The sequence below is a fragment of the Eubalaena glacialis genome, chromosome 18 (assembly GCF_028564815.1).
Source record: "Eubalaena glacialis isolate mEubGla1 chromosome 18, mEubGla1.1.hap2.+ XY, whole genome shotgun sequence".
Lineage (NCBI taxonomy): Eukaryota > Metazoa > Chordata > Mammalia > Artiodactyla > Balaenidae > Eubalaena > Eubalaena glacialis.
Genome location: NC_083733.1, coordinates 50,913,770 through 50,937,318, shown reverse-complemented (window position 1 = coordinate 50,937,318; position 23,549 = coordinate 50,913,770). Strand labels below are relative to the sequence as shown.

The window sequence follows — 23,549 nt, the reverse complement described above, 5'->3', positions numbered from 1 at the left end:
GCTGTGTTGGGTCTTCGTTTCTGTGTGAGGGCTTTCTCTAGTTGGGGGAAACGGGGCCACTCTTCATTGCGGTGCGCGGGCCTCTCACTATCGCGGCCTCTCTTGTTGCGGAGCACAGGCTCCAGACGCGCAGGCTCAGTAGTTGTGGCACACGGGCTTAGTTGCTCCGCAGCATGTGGGATCTTCCCAGACCAGGGCTCGAACCCGTGTCCCCTGCATTGGCAGGCAGATTCTCAACCACTGCGCCACCAGGGAAGCCCGGTAGCATAGATTTTTAATCTGCGCAAAATCTCTCAAACAGAAATAAAAAGGATTTGAGAGAAAATAACGAAGTAAGGAGACAGGAAAAAAAAAAAGAGATTAACGTATGTACAACTGGAGTCCTTGAAGAAGAAAATGAAAGTAACAGAATTCTTTAAATTTAATTTTATTTATTTTTTTATACAGCAGGTTCTTATTAGTCATCAATTTTATACACATCAGCATATACATATCAATCCCAATCGCCCAATTCATCACACCACCACCACCACCTCCCCGTCGCTTTCCCCCCTTTGTGTCCATACGTTTGTTCTCTACATCTGTGTCTCAATTTCTGCCCTGCAAACCAGTTCATCTGTACCATTTTTCTAGGTTCCACATATATGCGTTAATATACGATATTTGTTTTTCTCTTTCTGACTTACTTCACTCTGTATGACAGTCTCTAGATCCATCCACGTCTCAACAAGTGACCCAATTTCATTCCTTTTTATGGCTGAGTAATATTCCATTGTACATATGTACCACATCTTCTTTATCCATTCATCTGTCGATGGGCATTTAGGTTGCTTCCATGACCTGGCTATTGTAAACAGTGCTGCAATGAAGATTGGAGTGCATGTGTCTTTATGAATTGTGGTTTTCTCTGGGTATATGCCCAGTAGTGGGATTGCTGCATCATATGGTAATTCTATTTTTAGTTTTTTAAGGAACCTCCATACTGTTCTCCATAGTGGCTGTGTCAGTTTACATTCCCACCAACAGCTTAAAAGCTATGATTCAAGAAACATTTCCTGAAGTGGGAGGGAAGGTGGGAGGGGAGACCACAAAAGGAGGGGGGACTTGAACCAACATGCTGAAAGGCATACAGTGTAACTGGGAAATCCGAACTAGACTGGGCAACAAAGAAATATATTCTGATAAAACTATGGAGTTTTATCAGAATATATTTGCTTATAAAGTAAAGGAGATAATACAGGCATCAGACTTCTCATCAGCTACACTTCATGCTGTAAGAATGTGGGCAACTTATTTAAGATATTCAAGGAAAAAAAATTTAAGTCAAGTATTTTATATCCAAATTGACCTTGAAGAATAAAGTTACCAACGAAATAACTCAAAGCATATATTGTTACATGAGACCTAAGGAATCGCTAGAGAATGAGCTTTAGAAACCAAAAAGTCATTGGCATAAGGTGAATATATTTAATTAAAGAACTAAGACTAAATGATGGGAGATAAAGATAGCAAAACAGTATATAAATATTAAGCACTGACAACATAATACAACAAAAATGGGAGAGAAATCATATGAAAGTATGCCAGTTAAGGAAAGTATGTCAGAGAAACTGCCTTTGGATATGATTTAAAATTAGATGCTGGGGGGAAAGAGAAGAAATCCTAGCTTATTTCATTACTGCTTATTATAGATAATAATCTAAAAAAGAGGAGACAAAGACAAAAAATACCTACTATTTATAATGGTAACTCTCAGAACAAAAACTGTTTATAGATAGATATATCCAACACACATACCCACACACAAACACATCCACAAAACCATATCATAAAAGAACCTATATATAAAGACTCGAATAGGGAAACAAATGAGAATATCTTACTGGTTGACATTTTCTCGGTAGAATGCTTATTAGGGTTTTTTGTTGTTACTGTTTTTTGCTTATTGATTTTTAACATCCCCAAACTTTATAGAATCTATGAATCTCTTAATACTCTTATTTCTAGTTGATAGTTATATGGAAAAAAATGAATATTTAAATTCCCCAAATGCAATACAATATTTTTAATACGTATGTGAGGAAAGTTTCAAATGGCATTCCAAATCCAACACAAGTCACAGTCGTATGGAGGCATATTGGAAAGTGTGAGGCATGTGTGTCTCAGATGTTGGGAAACATGTTATTGCATTAAAGGTTACCATTTACTAACAATCATACTAACTGGTCACCAGCAAGTCATTTTTAAAGCAGTTTACTTCCAGGTTAACATATGTTGGATATATATATGCATTTACTGTTTTTTGTTACATCTGAAAACACTGGTTAGAAGTCTGGGGTTTCATATGATACATGGTAATTTTCCCACTTAAAGGAAGTAGGCCCCGGTTAAGAGTTTTCCCACAGAATGTCACTCTTTAAGGGCAGAAAACTGACAGTAAGTCAAAGATACTTTATATAGAAATATGAAGCAATATGGAGACCAAACTTATCAGTTGTATGAATAAACCAGCTTATTCAGTTTAAAGGGGTTTAAATCAGCCATTAAAAGAAAAACACTTTCAGGCAGGTTTACAGAGCTGTGAAAAATGCAAAGTAAAAGGATAGGCAAAGAAAAATCAAGCAAATGAAAATACATAGAAAACAGGGGTTGTGATCTTATCAGACAAGCACTCAGGCCCAAAACACAAGACAAAGACCATTTAGTAATGCTAAAGGCTAAAATTCACAATAAAGAGATAACAGTTATGAAAACCTATTCACCACGCCACACAGTAATTACTTTTGCGAAACAAACTAGAGGAAATACAAGGAGAAACAGACACACACACTAATAGGAGACTTTAAAACATCTCCCTCAGAACAAGACAGATCCAGGCACATCACTAGTAAAAGTGACTGCAGATCTATAAAAACATAACAAGGTACATCTTAGAGATTCATTTCAAATTCTGAATCCCCAAAATAGCAAACATAGTGCATATGGGACAGGTCTGACCACTGACAATCTTTAATACCACAAAGAAAAACCCTGATTAAAAAATCAGAAATGGGGCTTCCCTGGTGTCACAGTGGTTGGGAATCTGCCTGCCAATGCAGGGGACACGGGTTCAAGCCCTGGTCCGGGAGGATCCCACATGCTGTGGAGCAACTAAGCCCATGCGCCACAACTACTGAGCCTGTGCTCTAGAGCCCATGAGCCACAACTACTGAGCCCACGTGCCACAACTACTAAGGCCCAGGCGCCTAGAGCCCGCGCTCCGCAACAAGAGAAGCCACCGCAATGAGAAGCCTGCGCACCGCAACAAAGAGCAGCCCCTGGCTCGCCACAACCAGAGAAGAGCCTGCGTGCAGCCACGAGGACCCAACGCAGCCAAAAACAGTAAATAATAAAAAATAAATACATTTATTTTTTAAAAAATCAGAAATGATACAGATCACATTCTCTGACTATAATGCAATAAAACATGAAATTAATTTTAAAAATGAAACCTTTTGGTCCAAAAGGAAATAGGAAATGAAAGTACATAAATTCCTAAAGATAACAATAATGAAAACAAGACATATAATCTATGATGAGTACTTGAAGGAAGTGCCACTACATTACTTACATCAATAAAAACGAAAACAAATTAAATAGGCAACTCAAAGGGCACGAGAAAGAACAACAAAGAAAACCAAAAGAATATAGAAGGAATTAATAAACATAAAGAAAGCACTTAAGGTTCTTAACTGGATTATCTGATTTTTAGAATTTCACCATGAATTCACATTCTGCTGGGGTTAGTTTTAGTAAACTATATTTTCCTAGAAAACTGTCCATTTCATCTAGGTGTTTGAATTTATTTGTATAGAGTTATACAAAATAGTTTATGATTTTTAAAAAAACTTCCTGTGTTCTGGAGATTATTTCTCCATTTTTGTTTCCTATTTGTGTGTTTATGCTTTCTCTCTTTTTTTTTTTTAAGGTAAGCTACAGGATGTTTTATTGATTTTTCAAATTATTTTTATGGACTGTAATACTGATACCAAACCTTGCAAAGATAGCGCAAAAAAGGGGAGGAGAGAAAATCACAGACCAATCTCACTTTTGAATATTGATATAAAAATCTTAAATAAAATATTTTAACAAATAGAATCCAATTATATTAAAAACATATCATGACTAAGTCAAGTCTGTGCAAGGGTGGCTAAAGATTAGAATGAACTGGATTTAATTCATGGGGATATAATTCATCATATTAATATACCTATGGAATAAACCCCTATAATCACCTCCCACAGTTGCCAAAAACCACCAGATAAAATTCAACATACATTAGTGATAAAAACACAAATAGGAATTTATAACCTTTTCCTTGGCATGATGGCACACACAAACACGCCCTATGGCAAAAAAGCAATTTTAATTGATAAGGTAACACTAGAGAGATCTCTGCCAAGGTGAAGACAAAAATGTCTTCCTTCTATTTCTGCTATCGGTTAACACTGTTCTAAAGATATCAGCAAGGCAATTAAACAAGAGAAAGCAATGTGGAGCTTAAGGATTAGAAAAGACTTTCAAAAGTCTAACTTTCTCCTATCAAAGAAAATAAAACTGTACATCTGGAAAACCCAAAAGGATCAAAGAAAAAACTACAAGAAAATATAGTGAAGTAATATGACATGAAACTAACACACTGAAATCAACAGCCTTCATTTATAAAAATGATATCCAATTAAAAGATAGTGAAAGAGAACTCATCCCCAAACCAAAAAACACCTAGCCATAAACTTAACAAGAGGTTAGACATCACAGCAGAAAAGTAAAATTCTCCTGAAAGACAGAAAAGATAACTTGAACAAATGGAAATCCATCATGTTCTTGGATAGGGAAACTCAGCATCATTGATTTAGATGTTTAATGAGATCGCAATAAAAAACACCACCTAATTTATTTTCCTGGAGCTAGACAAGTTGAGTATAAAGTTCATATTGAAGAACAAACTAGCAAAAATAGCCAGGGAAAACCTAAAAATAAGAAAAATATTAAAATATAGATTCTAAAATTGAGACACAGATGTAGAGAAAAAGCCAAGGGGGGAAAGTGGTGGTGGGATGAACTGGGAGATTGGGATTGACATGTAGACACTAATATGTATAAAATGGATAACTAATAAGAACCTGCTGTATAAAAAAATAAAATTCAAAAATTCAAAAAAAATAAATAAAATATAGATTCTAAAATTTAAATATCATGGTGCTGATGCATGAATAAAATATAAATTGCTTTGCAATTCAAGAATGAAGAAAACCTTTCCCATGACTCAAAATCAAGGAGTAATTTTTTAAAAAGGGGCAACCATAACCCCCCCAAAATAAAAATGAATGCATTCAAAAAAAGAGAAGAAAGTTGAAAACACATATACATAAAATATCGGGGAAAATATTTGCAATCATATCACAAAAAAGGATTAATATCCCTAATTTAAAGAGTTACTAAAATTGAGATGGGAGTTACTAACAATTGAAATGGACAAAAGATATAAATGGACACAAGAAAATAAAACGACAGTTCAATGAAAAAAATGCAATGACACTTAAACATGAAACAAATGAACCCCAGCAAACTCAATTTTGTTTCTAATAAGAGAATGCACACCAAAATTCTAACGAGATACCATTTCTTGCCTATCAGATGGGCAGAAATCCCAAAGTTTGGCCACACTCCATGGGAGAGGCTATGGGGAAACAGCCTTCTCAAACACTGCTAGTGGAATACAAATGGTATGGCCACTACAGAGGGAAACCTGGCAATATCCAGCAATATTACATATGCATTTACCTTTAGACCCAGCCATCCTGTTTTGAGGTAGTCTATCCCTAAGTGAAGTCGACAAAAATATGAAATATACATAAGCTTACTTGTTGCATTAATTGGTAATAGCAAAAGGTTCAACACAACCCAAATGTCAATTAATGGGAGACTGGTTGAATAAGTTTTGGTACATCCACAAAGTAGAGTGGTATGCAGCAGTAAAAAAATGGATGAATAATTTTATACAGTACTATGACTCTCTGGAATATATTAATGGAAAAAAGCAAGGCGCAAAACTGTGTTTTATGCATTTGCTACCTTTTATGTAAGAGGAGTGGAAGATGAACGTTTGTATGTACATTTGTGCATATACATGTGTTTATCCTGAAAGAGAAATAATGGAAGAATAAAGCAAAATCAAGAAAAAATTTATAATATTAAAAAAATCAAATAAAAAAGGGAAAAAGCAAATCCCTAAAAACTGGAAACAAATGGACATAAAGAAACCTTACTCTGTAACAAGTAGATGACAAAACCACACAGAGAACATAATCACTAGAACTGATATTAAAGAAGTGCAGGACTTTGAATGCATCTCCCTTGTGGCTTATACTGTGCAGTTAAAAAGAACTGCAAAAAAATCTTAAACTTCATACTACTACTTACAGTGGTAGTATTGGTACAGTTATTTTGAAGTTTATTATAGGCACATTGTAGGATAAATAAAATAATTATGTGAAAGTCATTGAGAAGATTTTCAGAAGCATAAGGAAAGAAGGCATAAGTCTACAGAAAGTAAGGAAAAAAGTGCAATCTTACATTTGAACGGAAACTATCAGTAGAAATTTACGAATTTTTTTCCCTTCTTGAAAAAAACTTTTTTTCTCTGTCCTTGTAAAAGAACACTGAGTACTCCCAACCACCCAGATTACGGTTTCTAAATGCCATTTCCTACCAAACGCCCTGGAGAAATGGGTGAATCCAGATCTGCTGGGACTGGATTCCTCTCCAGCCCCTGAATCCACTGATTGACTTTAGGGATTCAAAAGTGTGACAATCGGACCTTAAGTGCCTCATGATGTGTTACGAAAGGAAGTGCACTGCTCCAGCTACAAAGTATTCTTGCCTCCACAGCTGACTACTGGTTTACAGGAAACAAGAGGGACAGAGGAGCAAGTTATCAGGCAAAGCTAGAATGAAGACACTGTATAGGATAAACCATCCAATTCCTACGAGTTAATGACAAGGTAAAGAGAAAAGGGAACAAACAGGTTAAAAACAAAAAGTCGTCATCAGTTAGAGATGTATAATACGTATTTTACAGGTAAAATGACATGATGGCATTTTCTTTACAGTCTAGGGAAAAGAAAAAGATGAAATAAGGTTGGCAATTTTACTTACAAATGATTGAAACTGGAGGAGGGGTACATGGAGTTCATTATATTCTTCTGTCAAGTGTTTTGTTTTGAATGAAAATTTTCGAAAAGGAAATGAATGCACATGGCCAAATCATGACACCACTCTGTTTTGCCTACAGGTGCCCATTTTCATCCCCATCTTGGTGACTCTCTTATCCGTGTTTTTGGTTTTGGCCCCAATCATCAGCCAACCTGCATGGGAGTATCTCTACTGTGTGTTATTTATGCTGAGCGGCCTTATATTTTATTTCCTTTTTGTCTACTATAAGTTTGGATGGGCTCAGAAAATCTCAAGTAAGTATCAACTGAGGGACTGCTTTGCTGTTAGTAAAGTGAGACAGGCCCGACATCCTGTCGCCTCATCTGTCCCGATTCTACCAGGACCTTCTTATCACAGGGTCTTGCGCAGCTAACAAATTTCATCTCCTCTTTGGGAGGAGGCATGACCTGTTCTCCTCAGTGTGACACATCTGGGGTCCACCTGTGGCCTCTTCCTTTGTTCCCATCAATTCCTGTAACAAGCAGGAAAAGGAAGCACCGGGTTTTTTTCTTTTTTTCAAATGTAACATACACATAACATAAATCTTGACCATTTTTAAGTGTACGGGTCAGTAGTGACAATACATATTCACATTGTTGTGCATCCCATACCCGAAGCACTGCCTCCTTGTGCCTGATACCCAGACATCATCTGGGAGTCTCAGCAGCATCCCAGAGACACCCAAAAAGCGAGAGCTGGGACGAGGGCCTGAGCCTTCCAACACCAAGGCCACGGCTCTTGCTTTTCACTCAGCAGTACTGATTCCTTGTGTATTTTAGGAATGTTGTTTAAAAGTTTAGCTGCATTAGCCGTTTTCATTTTGAAAAAGAAAGCAGTGACGGCAGAGTACATCAGAGGACCCTGAAGTACACCCAAGGGTGTGTTATATTCTACATGGCACAGCCAGCTGCAAGGAACTCCATTCACAAAAGCCTGCCAGGCTCCCGAGCCCCTCACCAGACCAACAGTGATCCACAGCCTTGCGTGGTCTCCCTCACCCTAAACATGAGTTCCCCGGAGGCAGGAATTGGGCTGTGTACAATTTAATCCTGGATCTATACAGCAGCCACTTAGTATTTGAGTAAATGTGATGAAAAATCTGCCTTCTTTCTCCTTCAGCTCATCTCACCAGGGAAGTACAGTCATTCCTCAGGCACCCCTATGTGGTTTTTTATTTAGATGCATACAACTTAGGGAGACATACAAGGTAGCAAAGAGCAAAACCCAACTGGAAGCGGGGGAAGCTGGCCCTGAGACTCCATTTAGACTGAGCTGCCAGCGATGGGGATGCCTGCCTCCACTCCCTCGGCCTCTGTGTCCCCACCTGTGAAACTGGTACCACCTCTCACCTGACAGGGGTGTTCTAAGAGACAGAGAATCTGTTTCACGTTCGTTAACAAAGGGACAGCAAAACCAAAATATGGCTTTATTATTTCCCAAGGACTTTTCCCCTTTCTTGAAATAGCTCCCCCTACCCCTAACCTCTTTACGCTGATCTAAGCCCGAAGCTGAGAGGGGTTGCAGGGACACTACTATAGAAATGAAAGAAAAGGTATTTTACTACCTGAAAAACGGCCACTTTTTCCCATGCCTCTGAAAATGGACTTGCATTTGATCATACTGACAGAGAATCTAGCTAGGATGACTTACAACCTAAAGGCCCGAAATATGTCTTATTTCTCAGCTTTAGAATATTTAGCCAAGCTGTTCCCTACAGAAACCAATAAGAAATTAAAATTAAGGCGGTAAAAAGAATTAACAACCTGTATTTTAAACAAGATGCAGACTTAGTGACTTCAGACCAAACATTCAATCTTTGGTCAATGGTAGTTAAATAGACACATATAACTGAGTCATTCATATTTTTCCTGTAAATGTTTTGGTGGCAGTAAAACATTTAGTAGGTTCCTAATGCTTTAACGGGAAATAACTTATCTCCAAAGAACCACCGTAGCTCCCAGGATGGGTCTGCCCACCTCTACCCACCTGTGTCCCCTGAGCACAGGCTCTGATAGGAGACATCACCAAGGAGTAGTAACAGTATCACTGCTCATTGATAAGCAAGGTGAAGCTAATTTTAAATTACGGTTTTCTGACTGCACTTCTTCCCTTCAGAGCCTCTCACCATGCACCTTCAGATGCTGATGGAAGTCGTCCCCCCAGAGCAAGCTCCAGAGTAACAAAGCTCAGCCTCCTGTGGCCAAGTCTAAGCTGTGAAGAATTTATTTTTGTAAGCAATATTTGCGGTTGTTTCTTCCTGATGTTTTTCTTAAGAAAAAAATGTATTCACATGTGTATAATACTGTTATTTTTAGCTATCCTTAGTTCTCTGGGTGGGTGTTTGCTGAAGTTAGCAGGTGAGGATGTAACCCAGCAGAAGGCTGGTGGCCAGGGAAGGGCTGAGTCAGAACGGCCCCCACCACACGGTGACTCTTTAACAAGGGGCACATCACACCTACTTCAATAAAGGGAATTCTTTAAACTCAGTGATCAGAAAGGTGCATATGTGTGTGTATATATATATACATATATATATATATATAAATATATAAAATTGGTGGAACTTTTGCTTTGATTGATTGAAATAGATTTTTAAAACACTAAAATACAAATGCTTTACTACCTACCCATATTTCACCTAGGATGTATGTAGCAGGTCTGTCCCAGGCTGGATGTCAAGGCCCCCAGTGCAAAGCTGGCCGTCCGGAACCATTTGCAGCCTGTGTCCACAAGGGGTTCAGCATCACAGGTTCCCTGACAGCCTTTACTGGCATTTCGGTCAAACCAGAAAGTGTGGTGTATAAAATTCTATTTTGCATTGGGCACTCATGGATTTTCCTGACAAAATACGGTCTAAAAAGATGGAAAAAAGTAACATTTCTGTGAAAACACTGAGATTTTATTGATATACTGCAGAAGACATTCAAACCAAAATTTACTAAGTATGTGAGCAATTTTAGAAGCATAGAGACGAAAGTACTTTTACCATGCATTTCAGAAATTTCCCCAAAACGTGAAATCAGTACATATTAATAGTAGAGAACAAAAAAAGCGATTAGTAATTGTTTACATTTCACAAGCCAGTATCCTATGTCTTACAAAATGTTATTCAGAACTTCAAATAACAGTAAATGTCTGAAAAAAGAAACTGGAATTTAAACATGTACCCTCCTCTGCCCAATACTTTCATTTAGCTGTTAGTGAACCACACGAGAGAATCAGTATTATATCTTCTCTGAGAGCACACACATTTGTGCAGCTCTACTGCTTGCTATTATTGTGTCCTGTTTTACGAAAGAGACAATACAACCGAGCACAAACTGCAGGTGGCCAACAATCTCAAGGAAAGCCAGTGCAGTTCAGGAGGCCTGGCCGCCGACCCAAAGCCCTTCCTGGTGGAAGCAAAGTAAACCGGATGAGGCCATTAAAAAAGTTTTGCAGAATCAGAACCTTTGCCAGCAAAGACACCAGAACTTCACACTTCCCAAAGAGCCTGCCCTATTTAGCCAAGAAAAAGGAAAATCACTCCCCGTACACTTCATGTGCCAATCGGACACCTGCCAGTCAACCCACGGGAGTCACGGCGGCAGCAAGGATGCGCTCCTGGCAGCTGTCCAGGCTGGATGCCGCGTCCTCCCACCAGAGGGCAGCGGCCTGACCCCACCCAGCAGCGCTCCGGGCCCCCGAGGCCAGGTGAGGCCCCACAAGGAGCTGAACGTCTTATTTTACAGATGAGGAAACTGACAGCCAGAGGGTGATCCACACCTGCTCACAGGACACGACAGCTTAACGACAGAGTTTACCTCTCGTTTAATACCTGGGACATACACAAACTTGGGCACCTGTGCTTTCTGATGTGTAAAAAGAAGAAAGATCTTGCGGGCAGTTCCAACAGCCTACCAATGCTCTTTTCCTCTTCTAGGAAAAGCCGCCAGACCCACACTGAAGCAGTGCACAGGGTGTAAATTTCCCAATAGCTCGCCTGTCTAACTTTTCCAGTTACCATGAAAAGTCAGGCTCTGGGCATTCCCCCACTTAAGCGGCAATGACAGTACACATTTCTTGATAACCTTGTGACCTTATTAAGGCACCGCAGCCTCATCCCAGGATGGCGTCATGAACGTTTTCAGGGCTCACCACATCCAGGTATTCTGAGGGTTACCTCCAGGCACCCCACATGACCTTTTCAGTTTCCACTGGAGAGAAACCTTGTGTCCTATTTGTCCAGGACTCTGCAGGTTCTGAGGGTTCTTCGGAAGCACTAGCTTTACCTCCAGAAAGCCCTGGGTCAGGCTGCTATTGCTGAGGCAACCCCATTCTCATCCTTGGACTATCTCTTCACAAGAAGTAAACTTACCCTGGGTAGCTATCAATATCTAAAGAACACTAGGAGAATTAGTACACAGACAGTTAACATTGAATCTCAACTAACTCATGGTTGAAAAGGTCTGTTAAGCAGTGTGGGGTATGAATTTTAAGAAATCTCAATTTATATGCACAAGAGAAGGTTTTAAGAATGTACCAAACACAGGTCTAAATGAAAAAAATGAAAAACGAACTCCAGATGGTACAGTTCATTACCCGAACGCCACGGCGGGCATCACTCAACCTGAGGGCTGAGGTGGGCTTCGCACCAGAGGTGATGGGCAGGGCAGCCCAGCACTCGCTGTGTCTCTGCTTCCACCTTCCTTCCAGAGTCTCATCATCGGCCCATTTTTCAATCGACATAAGAATTTCTCACCGCTACTAATCCCAGTGCCACAAGGTGGCACTTAGTAATACTTGATCCTTGAAGTGACAAAAGGTCTGAACGTGACTGCCTGTCTTCTCAGCTTTCGGTCACGAAGCATCATCCATTTCTGTTCAGAGCCCTCTGGCCGCTCTGCAGGATTTAATTCACATTCTCATTCACTCTCGCTTTCGTCTTCATCTGAAGCTTTGTCACTGGTCTCAACCAACTCTACCACTTTGCAGGACGGGTTTTTAGAATTTACAGCTAAGAGAGATATTATTAAAAATATGTTACTAATTATAGATTAATTAGCAAATCTCCCCCACCCCTCACCCCCCCCCATTATTTTGGTCATCGCAGAAAAAGTCCCTTGGGTTCTAGCTCTATATTTTGTGACCTATTTTATATTTTCATTATTTTAAGCAAGAAACAAGCAGGTAAAATTTGCCTGCTTATGAATAAATTATTTTCCTAGGAGAAATATTTGTAAAAGTGTTATAAGGAGATATGTTTATCACCAAGAGTTGATACTTCCTCAAAGCAGAACAGTTAGCACCAAGATCAACCACGAGGAGAAAACTAATCCCTAAGAGCTTTACATTAAGACCCATTTCCACGAAGGCCACATTCCTGAAGTCAGCTGAGTGACTGTGTCCACCCCCATGGTGCTCAGGACCTACGACTCTCCAAGGGATGGGTGCCCCCCACTTACCCTGGAGAAGTGGCTATCCTCCTTATCCTCGTCACATTCTTCCCAGTGATCAAAATCAAAAGCCACGTTAGGATTCTGTTCAATATAACAGTTTACATTAAGTGAGAGAATAAAACATGCTCAGCGTGTTAAGCCCAAGCACAGCTGCTTTCAACTCACCCTCTGTCTGAGTAAGCCACACCAAGACTCCTTTTTCTCTTTCGAAAGAGTGATTATTGGTTCATCATTTTTCACTATGCATTTGCAATCATCTTTTATTATGTTGGCCTGCAGCTCCAAATCAGCCAAGTAAAATTTCTCTCCCACCCAGGCACTAGATTTACAAAAAGAAATGAAGTCAGCCTTTTAAAATGGGAGAAATTATTTCTCTTTTACTTTATAAGCTATCCATAAACCCACCTGAAAACAACTCTATCTCTAAAGTATTTACATTTGTAATCTTTTACATTCCTTATGCTTATCTTCAATATGACCACATCCTCTTTTTGGAACCATTTTATTTGTGGGTGGAAGCTAGAAGAAAGGGAAGAGGGTTATACACTCATCTCTGTTTATTCGCTAGGCAAGGAAGGAAAGCAGACCCCAGCAATGGTGAGCATACCTTTTCACAGGCTCTGTAGTTTTGTTAATGGAAGCATCTCCAGTGTTTTCAGGTAAAGTTTCTGTACAAAAAGTCAAATTTTCCTATAGGTTATTTATATGTGACTCCATAATATATGTATATATATGTACTTTTTTGCATTTTATGCAACTTTTAGTTGAGGAACTACTCACTAAGACTATAAGAGTATAAACTTCATAGTAACCAAAGTATCCAATTGCAAAGAATAATTTTAAAAAATTAAAATGCAGATCACTTAGTATAACTAATAAAACAAATATCAGACTAAGAAAACAAATATTTGCATTGTTAAATATTATGATTAAACAATTGGGAAAGTAAACTCTCTGAAAAGGAACCACATATAATTATTGGCCACAGGATACAAATGTTCCAGCGTCTCTGCTATCTTAACCTGCTAGGGCCCCACTAACGATGACTTCCAGAACAGTAGCCAGTACACAAGGAACCACTGCTGAACATAACATTTCCTAAAACAGTGCAATTTAAATTCTCAATCTGAAACATCTGAAGCTTCCAAAGACTTGAGCAGAAATGTTTATAAGCAGCTTTGTAACAGTAGTCACAAACTGAAAACAATCAACGTCTTGTAACAGGTGAACAGCTAAATAAACTGTAGTATATGCATATCACGGAATACAACTCTGCAATAAAAAATACCACTGCTACTTGCAATAATCTAGATGAATTTCACAGACATAAAGTTGAGTGAAAGAAGACACAAGAGTGTATACCATGTGCTTCCAATTCAGCAACACTGATGGTGACAGAAGTCACAACAGGGGTTACTGGGCAGGGTTACAGACAGGGAGGGTGCGTAAGTAAGGGAGACCACTGGGGTTCTGGAAATGTTCAACAGCTTGATCTGGGTGTGGGTAACGGTAATACACATAGGAAAAATTCTGACGAGCTGTACACTTAAGATCTGTGCACTTTTACTGGATGAGCATTATACTTCAAATAACAAAAAAGAAAAAAGTTACCAAAAAAATTGGAAGCCATACTGTCAAGAACAGAAAGTTAGGTAATATCAGTTTATGTCACCTTCTAATTCATCTAAAAGTAGAAAGCCTAAACATTAGAAAATTTTCAAGCATTAATGATTTTAAGTTAACCGTCTTTTACATAACCAACCATGTGTTGGGTTTTCTGAGTTTGTCTGGGCGTCAGCACCTCTCTCTGAGCCCTTGTCCCCTTGCTGTGTGCTCTGCAGACAAGCATCATCTTCTGTGGAAGAAGGCATCCTGGGTAGAAGAGGCAGAGGTTAACTGTGAGACGAGGAGACAGGCAAAATGTGGCTCCCTACAGGGACTTCCCGGCAAGAAGAGGGAGGCAGGCCAGCAACACACGTAGGAGGTGAAGTACCTCCTACCACGAGTCAGACCCGCACAGAGCTTACGGCTCATTTACAGATGACGGGCAGGTCAGCCAGCTCTGGGCACTACTGCGCCCCTGGCAACGGGTGCAGAGTAGCTGATCGACACACACATATCATCCGATAAAGGCAGGAACTCATTTACCGAAATAAAATTCTTTTCAAATCACTTAGAGGACAGTATGCACCGCTCCCCACTTCAAAGAGGGTAACACAAGCCATCTCCTTTCCTCTCCTGCCCTAGCTTCCCAGAGACACCCTCTTACCAGTCTGGATCTACTGCTAGAAACATTCTTTGCATGAAAAGGCAAATACTGCCATCTGTATCTTTCTATCTAAAACACACACACACACACACATGCAAGTTTAAACACATGGCAACCTACTACATTCACTTTTCTACCCCTTATTTTATTGTACTTAATAAATGGAGATTATTCCATATCAGTATATAGAGAGGGCTATCTCATTCTTGTAAAACTTTTTAATTGTGCTTTTCTTTTGGTTGTTTGAACAGGTAACCACATGCATGTGGTTCAATATTTTAAAATAAATAGAAAGGTCTACACAGTGAAAAATCTACCTCTCACCTCTGTTCCCCAGCCACCAATTTCCTTCCTCATGGGTGACAATGTAATTCATTTTTTGTGCATCCTTTTTGAGATAATTCAAGCCTAAAGGAGCAAACCTATCGAACACATGTGTACACACACAGACACACACACCTGTGGTTAGGGAGTGTGCGTGTGTGTCTCCAAGGGGACGACTGACGGACACCCATGAAGCCTGTGGCGTGGAGGGCAGTGTCCCATGTTCCGACCACCCAGGCAGGGACCCCTCCTCACTGCTGTGCAGCCCCAGACGCTCTGCTGCCCACCCTCTTCCGCCACCATGGCTCTGATCTCCCCTCGACCCTCATCTCCTGGGGTCCTGTTCCCTCCACCTCTCACACTTACACAAGTTCTGACTCTCCTCCAACACCAGCAAACCAGAGCCTCCCCAGCCGCCTTCCCGAGCTCCAGGCTTACACCTTCACTAGCCTGAAACTCATGTCCAAACCCACTCAGTACCTCCTCCTCTCCGAGCTGGCTGCTCTCAGTCATGAGGGCTCAGAATTATACAATCACACGCCCCTGTGTCTGCCAGCCACTCAGCCCTACGGCTTCCAGGTCTTCAAGTCCCCAGACTCTGTCCTCTTTCCCAGTCCGCTGTAAGAATGGCGCCATTCTCCTCATTTCTGATCCAGACAAGCATCACAGCTCTCCTACCCATCTCCCCAAATGGAGTCCCTTCTTGGAGGCAGGCTCCCCCCGTAGATCTCCAGGCCTCTGCACGTCCCTCTACCTGTGATTATCACCAAGGTGCACAGCGCTCCTGTGCGACCACAGAATCACGTGTGCAAAGGGACTGAGCAGAGTGCTTTGTGTGGAGCTGGGGCTCAGCAGTCGTTGCGGCGTTTCCTATAAGCGATCAATCTGTCCTGATTAAATCGACTGAACTGCAGTCGCGTCTTCATTTTTAAAAGACTATCTTAAAAGTAAGCATGGAGCAATTTTTGTTTCCTGAAAGTGTGTAGAAAACAAAATATATCCTAACTCCACAGGTACCCAATTTTATTAAGATAGAAAACTCTACACACTTAAGGCTATTTTAATCTCTGCCATGTTCTTTGAAATTCTCCTACTCTCAGCAGTAATTCAGGAACCCTTCAAGGTCTCCAGTGGTCACAGCATTAAATCCACTGGTCAGTTCTCAGTCCTCATTTCATTTGGCCTCGCAGCACCTGGCAGCTCATGGCTCCCTGCTCTGCGAAACCCTTCCCTCACCCGCGGTCCTGGATGCCCTCCCCGCCCCCCCAGCTCCAGGCTGCTGCTTCTCAGGCTCCTCCCCCATGTCCCCACTGCCCGCCCCCTCTCAACATTAGAGCCCCAGCGCTCAGTCCCTCGCGGCCTTGTCGAGCATCCTGGCTCTCAATCCCAGGATCTGCCAACCAGGCCCCCTGAGACCACACGCCCACTACAGTTACATTCAGAAACCCGCTGCTCCTCACCACCTCCACAAAACCACCCTAGTCTGAGCCGCTGTCATCCTGTCCTGAACTCTGGGCACAGGCTTTGTCCCCCGCTCCAGTCTGTTCTCAACACAGTAGCCCAGAATGTTCTGATTAAGCCATTCCTCTGCTCAAAACTCTCTCATGGTTCCACCTCCTCCTCCAAGGAGCCCACCCTTGCAATGGCCACAGGGTCCAACAAGATCTGACCTTCACACCTAGATTCTCCCCTTGTTTGCTGCTCTGGTCACTGCACCTTCCTCTCTGTTCCTGGAACCAAGGAATAACCAAGGCTTCCCTCTGCCCACATGGGTCTACGCCTCGGTATCTGCCTGGGTCAGGCCTCACCTCTTGGGTCTTTGCTCACCGTCTCAGACCCCAAACTACCCTGTCTTCCCTTCTGTGTTAATCTGCTCCATCTCACATACCACCACATTATCCACTATGTATTTCTGTAACCTGTTTATCATTTGTCTCCACTGAAATGTGAGCTGGCCCTTCATCTGTTTTGTTCACTACTGTATCCCCAGTAGACAATAAATATTTGCTGAATAAATGAACAAATTTTAAAATTTCAACTTTACCTATTGGCAACTTCAGTTAAAAGTATTTATCTATTAATTAGGTCAACTGAAACAAAGTTAGACTGAACAAAATATTCCAGCATCCAAAACACACACAGAGCAAAATGGCGGATTAGGAAGCTCCAAGTTCCCATTTCCCCATAGACACACTGAAAGAACCACCAGAAGCTGTCTGAACCACCTTCCTGTTCCCCCACCCCCCCCACCCCCAAAACCAGAGAGGGCAGAGCAGACTTCGTGTGTGAAGCCATCTGGGGGATACCTGAGGGACTATAATGCAAGATGCTCACCTCTGTTTCACGGAACTCAGAACACAGGCAGGAAAGCTGTGGGCACTGCTCAGAAAAGGCCACTACAGACCCATGGACACCCGAGGCAAGGTATGACGCAAGGAGACACACAACAGGCCATCGAAGGCCTGGAGAAGCTAGGGGGAGACTCACTGGAAATTAGGACATTCAAAAGGGGACTGAGAAAGCCATGTGCGGCCGAGGCAAGACGCACGCTCAGAAAAGTCCTGAGAGGACCCTAAGCTTTCACTTCAGGCTGATTTCTAGCCGAGGACGTGGAGAAAACAGGAACCTTGTACACTGCTGGTGGGAACATAACACACAGCTGTTGTGGAAACAGTTTGGCAGTTCAAAAAATTAAACGTGGAATTGCCGTATGATCCAGAAATTCCAAAAGAGCTGAAAGCAGGAATTTAAACAGATATTTGTACACCAATGTTCACAGCAGCACTATTCACAACAGCCAAATATCCACTACAGATGAATGGATAAACAAAATGCAGTATATCCATACAATGGAGTATTTTTCAGCCTTAAAAGGACAGAAATTCTGATACCTGCTACAACATGGATGAACCTTGAAAACATTATGCTAAGTGAAATAAGCCAGACACAGAAGGACATATATTGTATGATTCCATTTATATGAGGTACCCAGAACAGGTAAATTAATGGAAACAGAAAGCAGAACGGAGGTTCCCAGGGGCCGAGGGAATGGGAGAATGGGCATTACGGATTAATGGGTACAGAGTTTCTGTTGGGATGATGAAAACTTCTGGAGACCGTGGTGACAGTTACACAACAATGTGAACGTACTTACTGCCACTGAATTGTATACTTAAAAAACAGTTACTGTGTTAGATTTTACGTGTATTTTACCACACTTTGAAAAAACAAATAAAAATGAGAAATTCTGTTATGTATTGTATTTTAACACAATTTAAAAAAAATGCAATTTAAGAAATTACCGTTCACTTTGCTGGCTGTGGTAACAGCACTTCAGTCAAGTTTTTTAAAGGCTTTTGTTGCTCCACATCCTTGCCAACACTTGGTGTTTCCTTTCTCTCATTGCTTGTGGCTATGAAGCGGTATTGCTCCATTGTGGCTTTAATTTACATTTCCCTGATGAGTCATGAGTCTGAGCACCTTTTCGTACATTAATTACTGGACAATTAATGAATTGGACATCGTGAAGTGTGTGTTCAAATCTTTTGCCCCGTTTTCTACTAGGTGTCTGCTATTTCTTCCTGACCGGAAGGAGCTCTTAATGCGAGTCCTTCGGTGGATGCACATGCTGGGTCCATCCTCCCCTCTGGGGGTGGCCAGTGTACTTTCTCAGAGACTTCATATCCTGCTTGTGGATGTGAAAACTGGTACAACCAATTTGGAAAACTGTTGCGCAGTAGTCTAATTATGACTCAACAATTCCATGCCATTCGTAAGAAATGGAATACATTTGTAAGTGCACCAAAGCACATGTAGGAGAATGTTTAAAGTGCCACTTGAAGTGGCCCAGGACTGGAAATTTCTCCCCTCGACAGAATGCGTAAATAAATTATATTCATACAGTGGAATATGACGCAGCCATGAGAATCTATAGGTCTACAGCTGCATGCACAACATGGATGAATTTCACAAATAATGCTGAGTTAAAGAAGCCAGATATGAAAGAGATACATTGCATGATTCCATTCAAAGTATGAACCAGGGAAGAGCCACCCATGCTGTTTCGTGTCTGGAAAGCAGCTGCCCTTGGGGAGGGAGCAGGAGGTGTCTCTGAGTCATGCCCTGTTTCTGATCTGGGGCTGGTTTCTGTGCTCAGAAAATCCACCAAGCCACACTTATGACACGTGTTCTTTTCTGTATGCGTGCTGTCAATAAAAAGCTAACAAAAATTCATTCTGTAAGAGATACAGATGAAATATATTTGGAATTTGTTTTATAATAGTCAAACAAAAACAAAAATGTGGGCTGGGGTTTGGATAAAATAAGACTCCCCAGATACTGGTAATTATTGAAGCTGAGTGATGGGAACGTAGAGACCCATTAAACTATTCTACTTTCAGAGAAAATGTCCCTAACGCTTGTGAGTTACACCGCCACAAGACAGCTCTTCCAAAAGGAGACAAAAATCCACTTACGGGGTCTGGCTCACGCTTTCTTCAAAAGTTGGCACTTTAGCTCCTTTGTATAATTTTTTCAGCTGTTCTACATGCTCTGAGTTATCAATGCCCATTCCCGTTGACAAAATTTCAGCTCGAACATTATAATCAATGACAGAAGTTTTCAAGTTTGAAAGTTTTGTAATGTGCACCTTGAATGAAAGAAAAAATACGTTTGCAGGAATTACACTTAGAACTTTAGATGAGTCACAAACACCCTCACCGTGGCCTCCTGATCTCACTGTGCAATGTCTGATGCACCAGGGCATGTGCCACCACAAGGGCCTCCTCGTTGGAATCTTCCAGAACCCAGCCCCGTACTGGAGAAATATGATCAGCTGTGGGGCTGGGGCCAAGATCAAGTCCTGAGGTAAAATCCCAGACAAGACCCGTCCGTGATGCTGTAACCACACGCACAATTCTTAGATCTTTCTGATTCTCCCTCCTGTGCTTTCACCGCTCCTAACAAGAAGGCTCCGGGTCTTCAGATGCCCAGAAAGGGCCCGCACCAAGGCCCTAAATCCTGCGTCCTGGACAGTTTCCTCCACTTGTTTTTTTCTGCAACCAAAACATTCTCATCCATTTCAGTTTACACAAAATTAAGTAAAGCATGAAAATCTGCAATTGTCTGATTCCTGTTGGTGGGAGGTGTGGGTCCAGGACGTTCACGGGGCTCGGAGTAGACCAGGCTGGTGCTGGCTGGGGCGCCTCCCCAGGGAGCGCGGGAATGCACTCCCGTCCAGCGATAGCAGAAGAGCCTTTCTCCACTCAGCCTGGGGACCGAGCTGGTGCCGGGAGTGGGGGGAGAAGGCGGCAGGTGTGGGCTCTGCCTCCCCTCCAGCGTGCCATGGACACTGCTACACTTTGGAGCTGCGGAAGCCTGTTTGCCAGGTGGGTTTTCTTTTTTTTTTGCTTCATTCTCTTAGCTATAGTTTAAAAAATCCTTGCTTAATAAAGTTTCCATTTTTTTCTCTGATGAAAAAGCACCACAATATTGACTGTTATGACATCGACTAAGACCCCCCCGACCTCTTCATTTACCTGCACTGGTAGTCTCTACCTTCCCTTCTAGAAATCATATTCTGCTCTTACTCTTAAATCTTATACCCAAGCTCTTCTTTTCCATGTTAAGGCTTTTTCACTCTTATAAAAATAACTTTCAACAAAACAGTTTTTATGAACTGAATTCCTTTAAATTGTATAAATAATCATAATAATTAAGATTTAAGTCTAACAGAGCAAAACTCTGAATTGAAAAGTAGGAGTTCCCAGGGTGCAAGCAGAGCGGGGATGGTGCCGGCCTCAGCAGGGACGGGCTGAGGCCCTGAGTCACATGTCCTGGCCTCATGCTCAGTCCCACCCACCCCCACAGGGTAGGAGTCTGCTCATGGATGGAATTCCAGTGCCCCGTACAGGTCCTAGCACCCAGTAGGTGCTCAATAAATATCTGGTGAATGGACGAGGTAGGAACCGTGAACATAATAAAATCTGTCTTGGAAAAGCCTGAGGACCGGAGTCCTCCACATTACTGACCACTCTACGATCACTTAGAGCTACACCAGCGCACGGCTGCGCTTCTGCAGGGCGGTTCCTGTCCCAGGGCTTCCCACCTGTGTGGGCAGAGGACTGTGAAATCGGATTACCAGTGCACAGCCACCACTTGGAAAAGAATTATAAATGGCAGAGACTGTCGCGTGTACTAACAATAGTTTCATGAAGTTTCTGTCTCGGTTGTATGTGTGAGTGTGTGTGATTTATACACACACACACACACACACCTGTGAGCGCTGGGTTACAATGTAAAAGGTTCCCTTAAACCAAAAAACCCATGACCATATTCATGACCCAAATAACATGGAAAAAGCTCTCCTTTACACAGAGCCTTGATCAAATAAGCCTCCATTTATGTGAGGCAAATAGTTATTCAAGCAACAGGTGAGAATAATTTGGATAATTTTAGGGGCCCATTCAAACACACGTTTCTTTTCAAGAAAACTGCATACTTACCATTGGATCAATCCAAACCGTATTTCCTAAAGCCAACATCACTTTTGCATCATGCAGTTTCCCATTAATTTTATGATGAATGTATCTAGTAACCTGAAAAAAAACAAAACACTTAAGTAATTTATCTGAAGCTTTAAGAAAATACTTTATTCTGTATGTGCTTTATAGTTTTTCAAGAAGCTTTTCCATGCCTTTCATTTGAGCCTCACGACCACCCCATGAGGCAGGTTATGGAGGCCATCACACCCCTTCACCAACAAGGGTAACCATCGGTGGAGACGAATAAGGACAGGTGCAAAGGTGAGTCCCGAGCACTGGGTGTTCCAGCTGCTCCAGACGACGAGGTCACACACTGGGGCTGCCCAGCAGCAGGGGCACTGGGGTTGAGGGGCCCTGGTCCCCACCAACAGTAGAACTCTCTCTCCTCACTCTCTCACTGAGCTTCCAAAGAAAGAAACATCCGTCCTTTAAAGACAGGTTGACAGGTGACAGAGGGGATGGGGGACACGCACCCACGCTGGGAACCACGCGGTGTGAGGAGTCCACAGCACAGACCTGTGCTTGGGACTCACCTCTGCACCTGTCCTCATTCAACCCCACTGTTTATAAGCAAACTTTTTGCCTTGCCAACTGCAATGGCTTCTTTCATATCCTGTTCATCAGACTGTATGAAATTTAGCCTTCCTTTGAAGAATCAGGAGCCTCGTTATGAACAGGACTTACTGCTCTGGTGATGTCCCTGCCGCGCCGAGGGCTGGGCCTCTCCACCCACCCGAGACGGCATGTGCTCCATGTCTTGGTACAGGGGGGCTTCTTCGCCTTCACAGTGCCTTATCTGCTCTACTTGGTGACATCCTAGTTACCCATTCTGAGGGACCCAGAGGGAATGTCCCCTCCTTTGGAAGCTTTTCTGGACTCTCTCTCTCTTTCCTTGCCCATCTTCCCAACCCCAGTGGAATTACCTGGTCCCTCCGGAGAGTGTCCATCACCTATGTGCCCCCGTGACAGGGGTATCCACTTTTCTAAGTGCGTACACTGTTTATTCTCTTTAAGTAACAGCCAGTTTATTTTTAGCACAGTGCATATTTTACACCCAAAGTGTGTGAGCACTAATGACGACAATGGCCAATCACGCCCGGCCTCTCTGAGGGCTCAGAGCTAGTCTACACATAGCGCTGTAAGTGCATTCCTGCCCAGAAACATGAAGCAGTTAACCCAAACCCAATACTCCAAATTCAAATACACCTCAATTCTGTGTATATTCTGGGTTAAATATATTCTGAAAGTCAACAAAATACAAAAAGCCAAAATAACTCACCTTTGGATTCCATTCAATTTCATTGTCCACGGGTTTCACTCTACAAACGATAAACTCCACAGCTTGTGGGGGCAGAGTGTGGAAACTTTCTGGGAGGTGAAGCAACTGGTCTCTTGCGATGAGTTCGGTCCTGCCTTCATCTATGAACTTCACGAGGACATTATCCAGGGCCCACGCGTCCTCCTTCTGGCTTGTCTCCAACACCTGAACCCTACAGAACAGTGGCCTTGGTCTAACACAGAGACCCAAAGGGACATAATCGTCGCCTCGGCTTCCTCGTTAGAAGCGAACTACACAGAAGTTCCCTAAACTGCGTGGCTTTACTCCATACTAGAAATAAAATAACTAGAGTCATCAAGAGTACTTAGCCATGATTTATTTAATTCAAGTATACCTATGTATAAAAAATAGTGTAGTACTTTGAATAAAGGAAATTCCTTTAT

At 41.9% G+C, this 23,549-nt stretch overlaps 2 protein-coding genes across 3 annotated transcripts in view; one reads left to right on the top strand and one right to left on the bottom strand.

The window, feature by feature from the left end:
• Positions 1 to 9,805, top strand: part of SLC7A9 (solute carrier family 7 member 9) — a 30,765-nt gene extending 20,960 nt beyond the window's left edge. Inside the window, exons 12-13 of one of the 2 annotated variants that reach the window (XM_061172612.1) lie at positions 7,334 to 7,508; positions 9,370 to 9,805. In XM_061172612.1, the coding sequence (XP_061028595.1) occupies positions 7,334 to 7,508; positions 9,370 to 9,434 (240 nt within the window). In that variant the 3' untranslated portion in view covers positions 9,435 to 9,805. Of the gene's footprint in view, positions 1 to 7,333; positions 7,628 to 9,369 lie in introns of those variants that run through there. The other variant, XM_061172611.1, reaches the window with a different exon arrangement.
• Positions 9,806 to 10,316: 511 nt separating this feature from the next.
• The window catches only part of TDRD12 (tudor domain containing 12), an 82,631-nt gene continuing 69,398 nt past the window's right edge, over positions 10,317 to 23,549 (bottom strand). The window contains exons 24-32 of the mRNA XM_061172803.1: positions 23,107 to 23,317; positions 21,789 to 21,881; positions 19,761 to 19,933; positions 14,455 to 14,564; positions 13,300 to 13,360; positions 13,098 to 13,211; positions 12,858 to 13,011; positions 12,695 to 12,773; positions 10,317 to 12,250 (exon numbers count right to left, since the gene is read on the bottom strand). Of these exons, the coding sequence (XP_061028786.1) occupies positions 12,159 to 12,250; positions 12,695 to 12,773; positions 12,858 to 13,011; positions 13,098 to 13,211; positions 13,300 to 13,360; positions 14,455 to 14,564; positions 19,761 to 19,933; positions 21,789 to 21,881; positions 23,107 to 23,317 (1,087 nt within the window). The 3' untranslated portion in view covers positions 10,317 to 12,158. The remainder of the gene's footprint in view (positions 12,251 to 12,694; positions 12,774 to 12,857; positions 13,012 to 13,097; positions 13,212 to 13,299; positions 13,361 to 14,454; positions 14,565 to 19,760; positions 19,934 to 21,788; positions 21,882 to 23,106; positions 23,318 to 23,549) is intronic.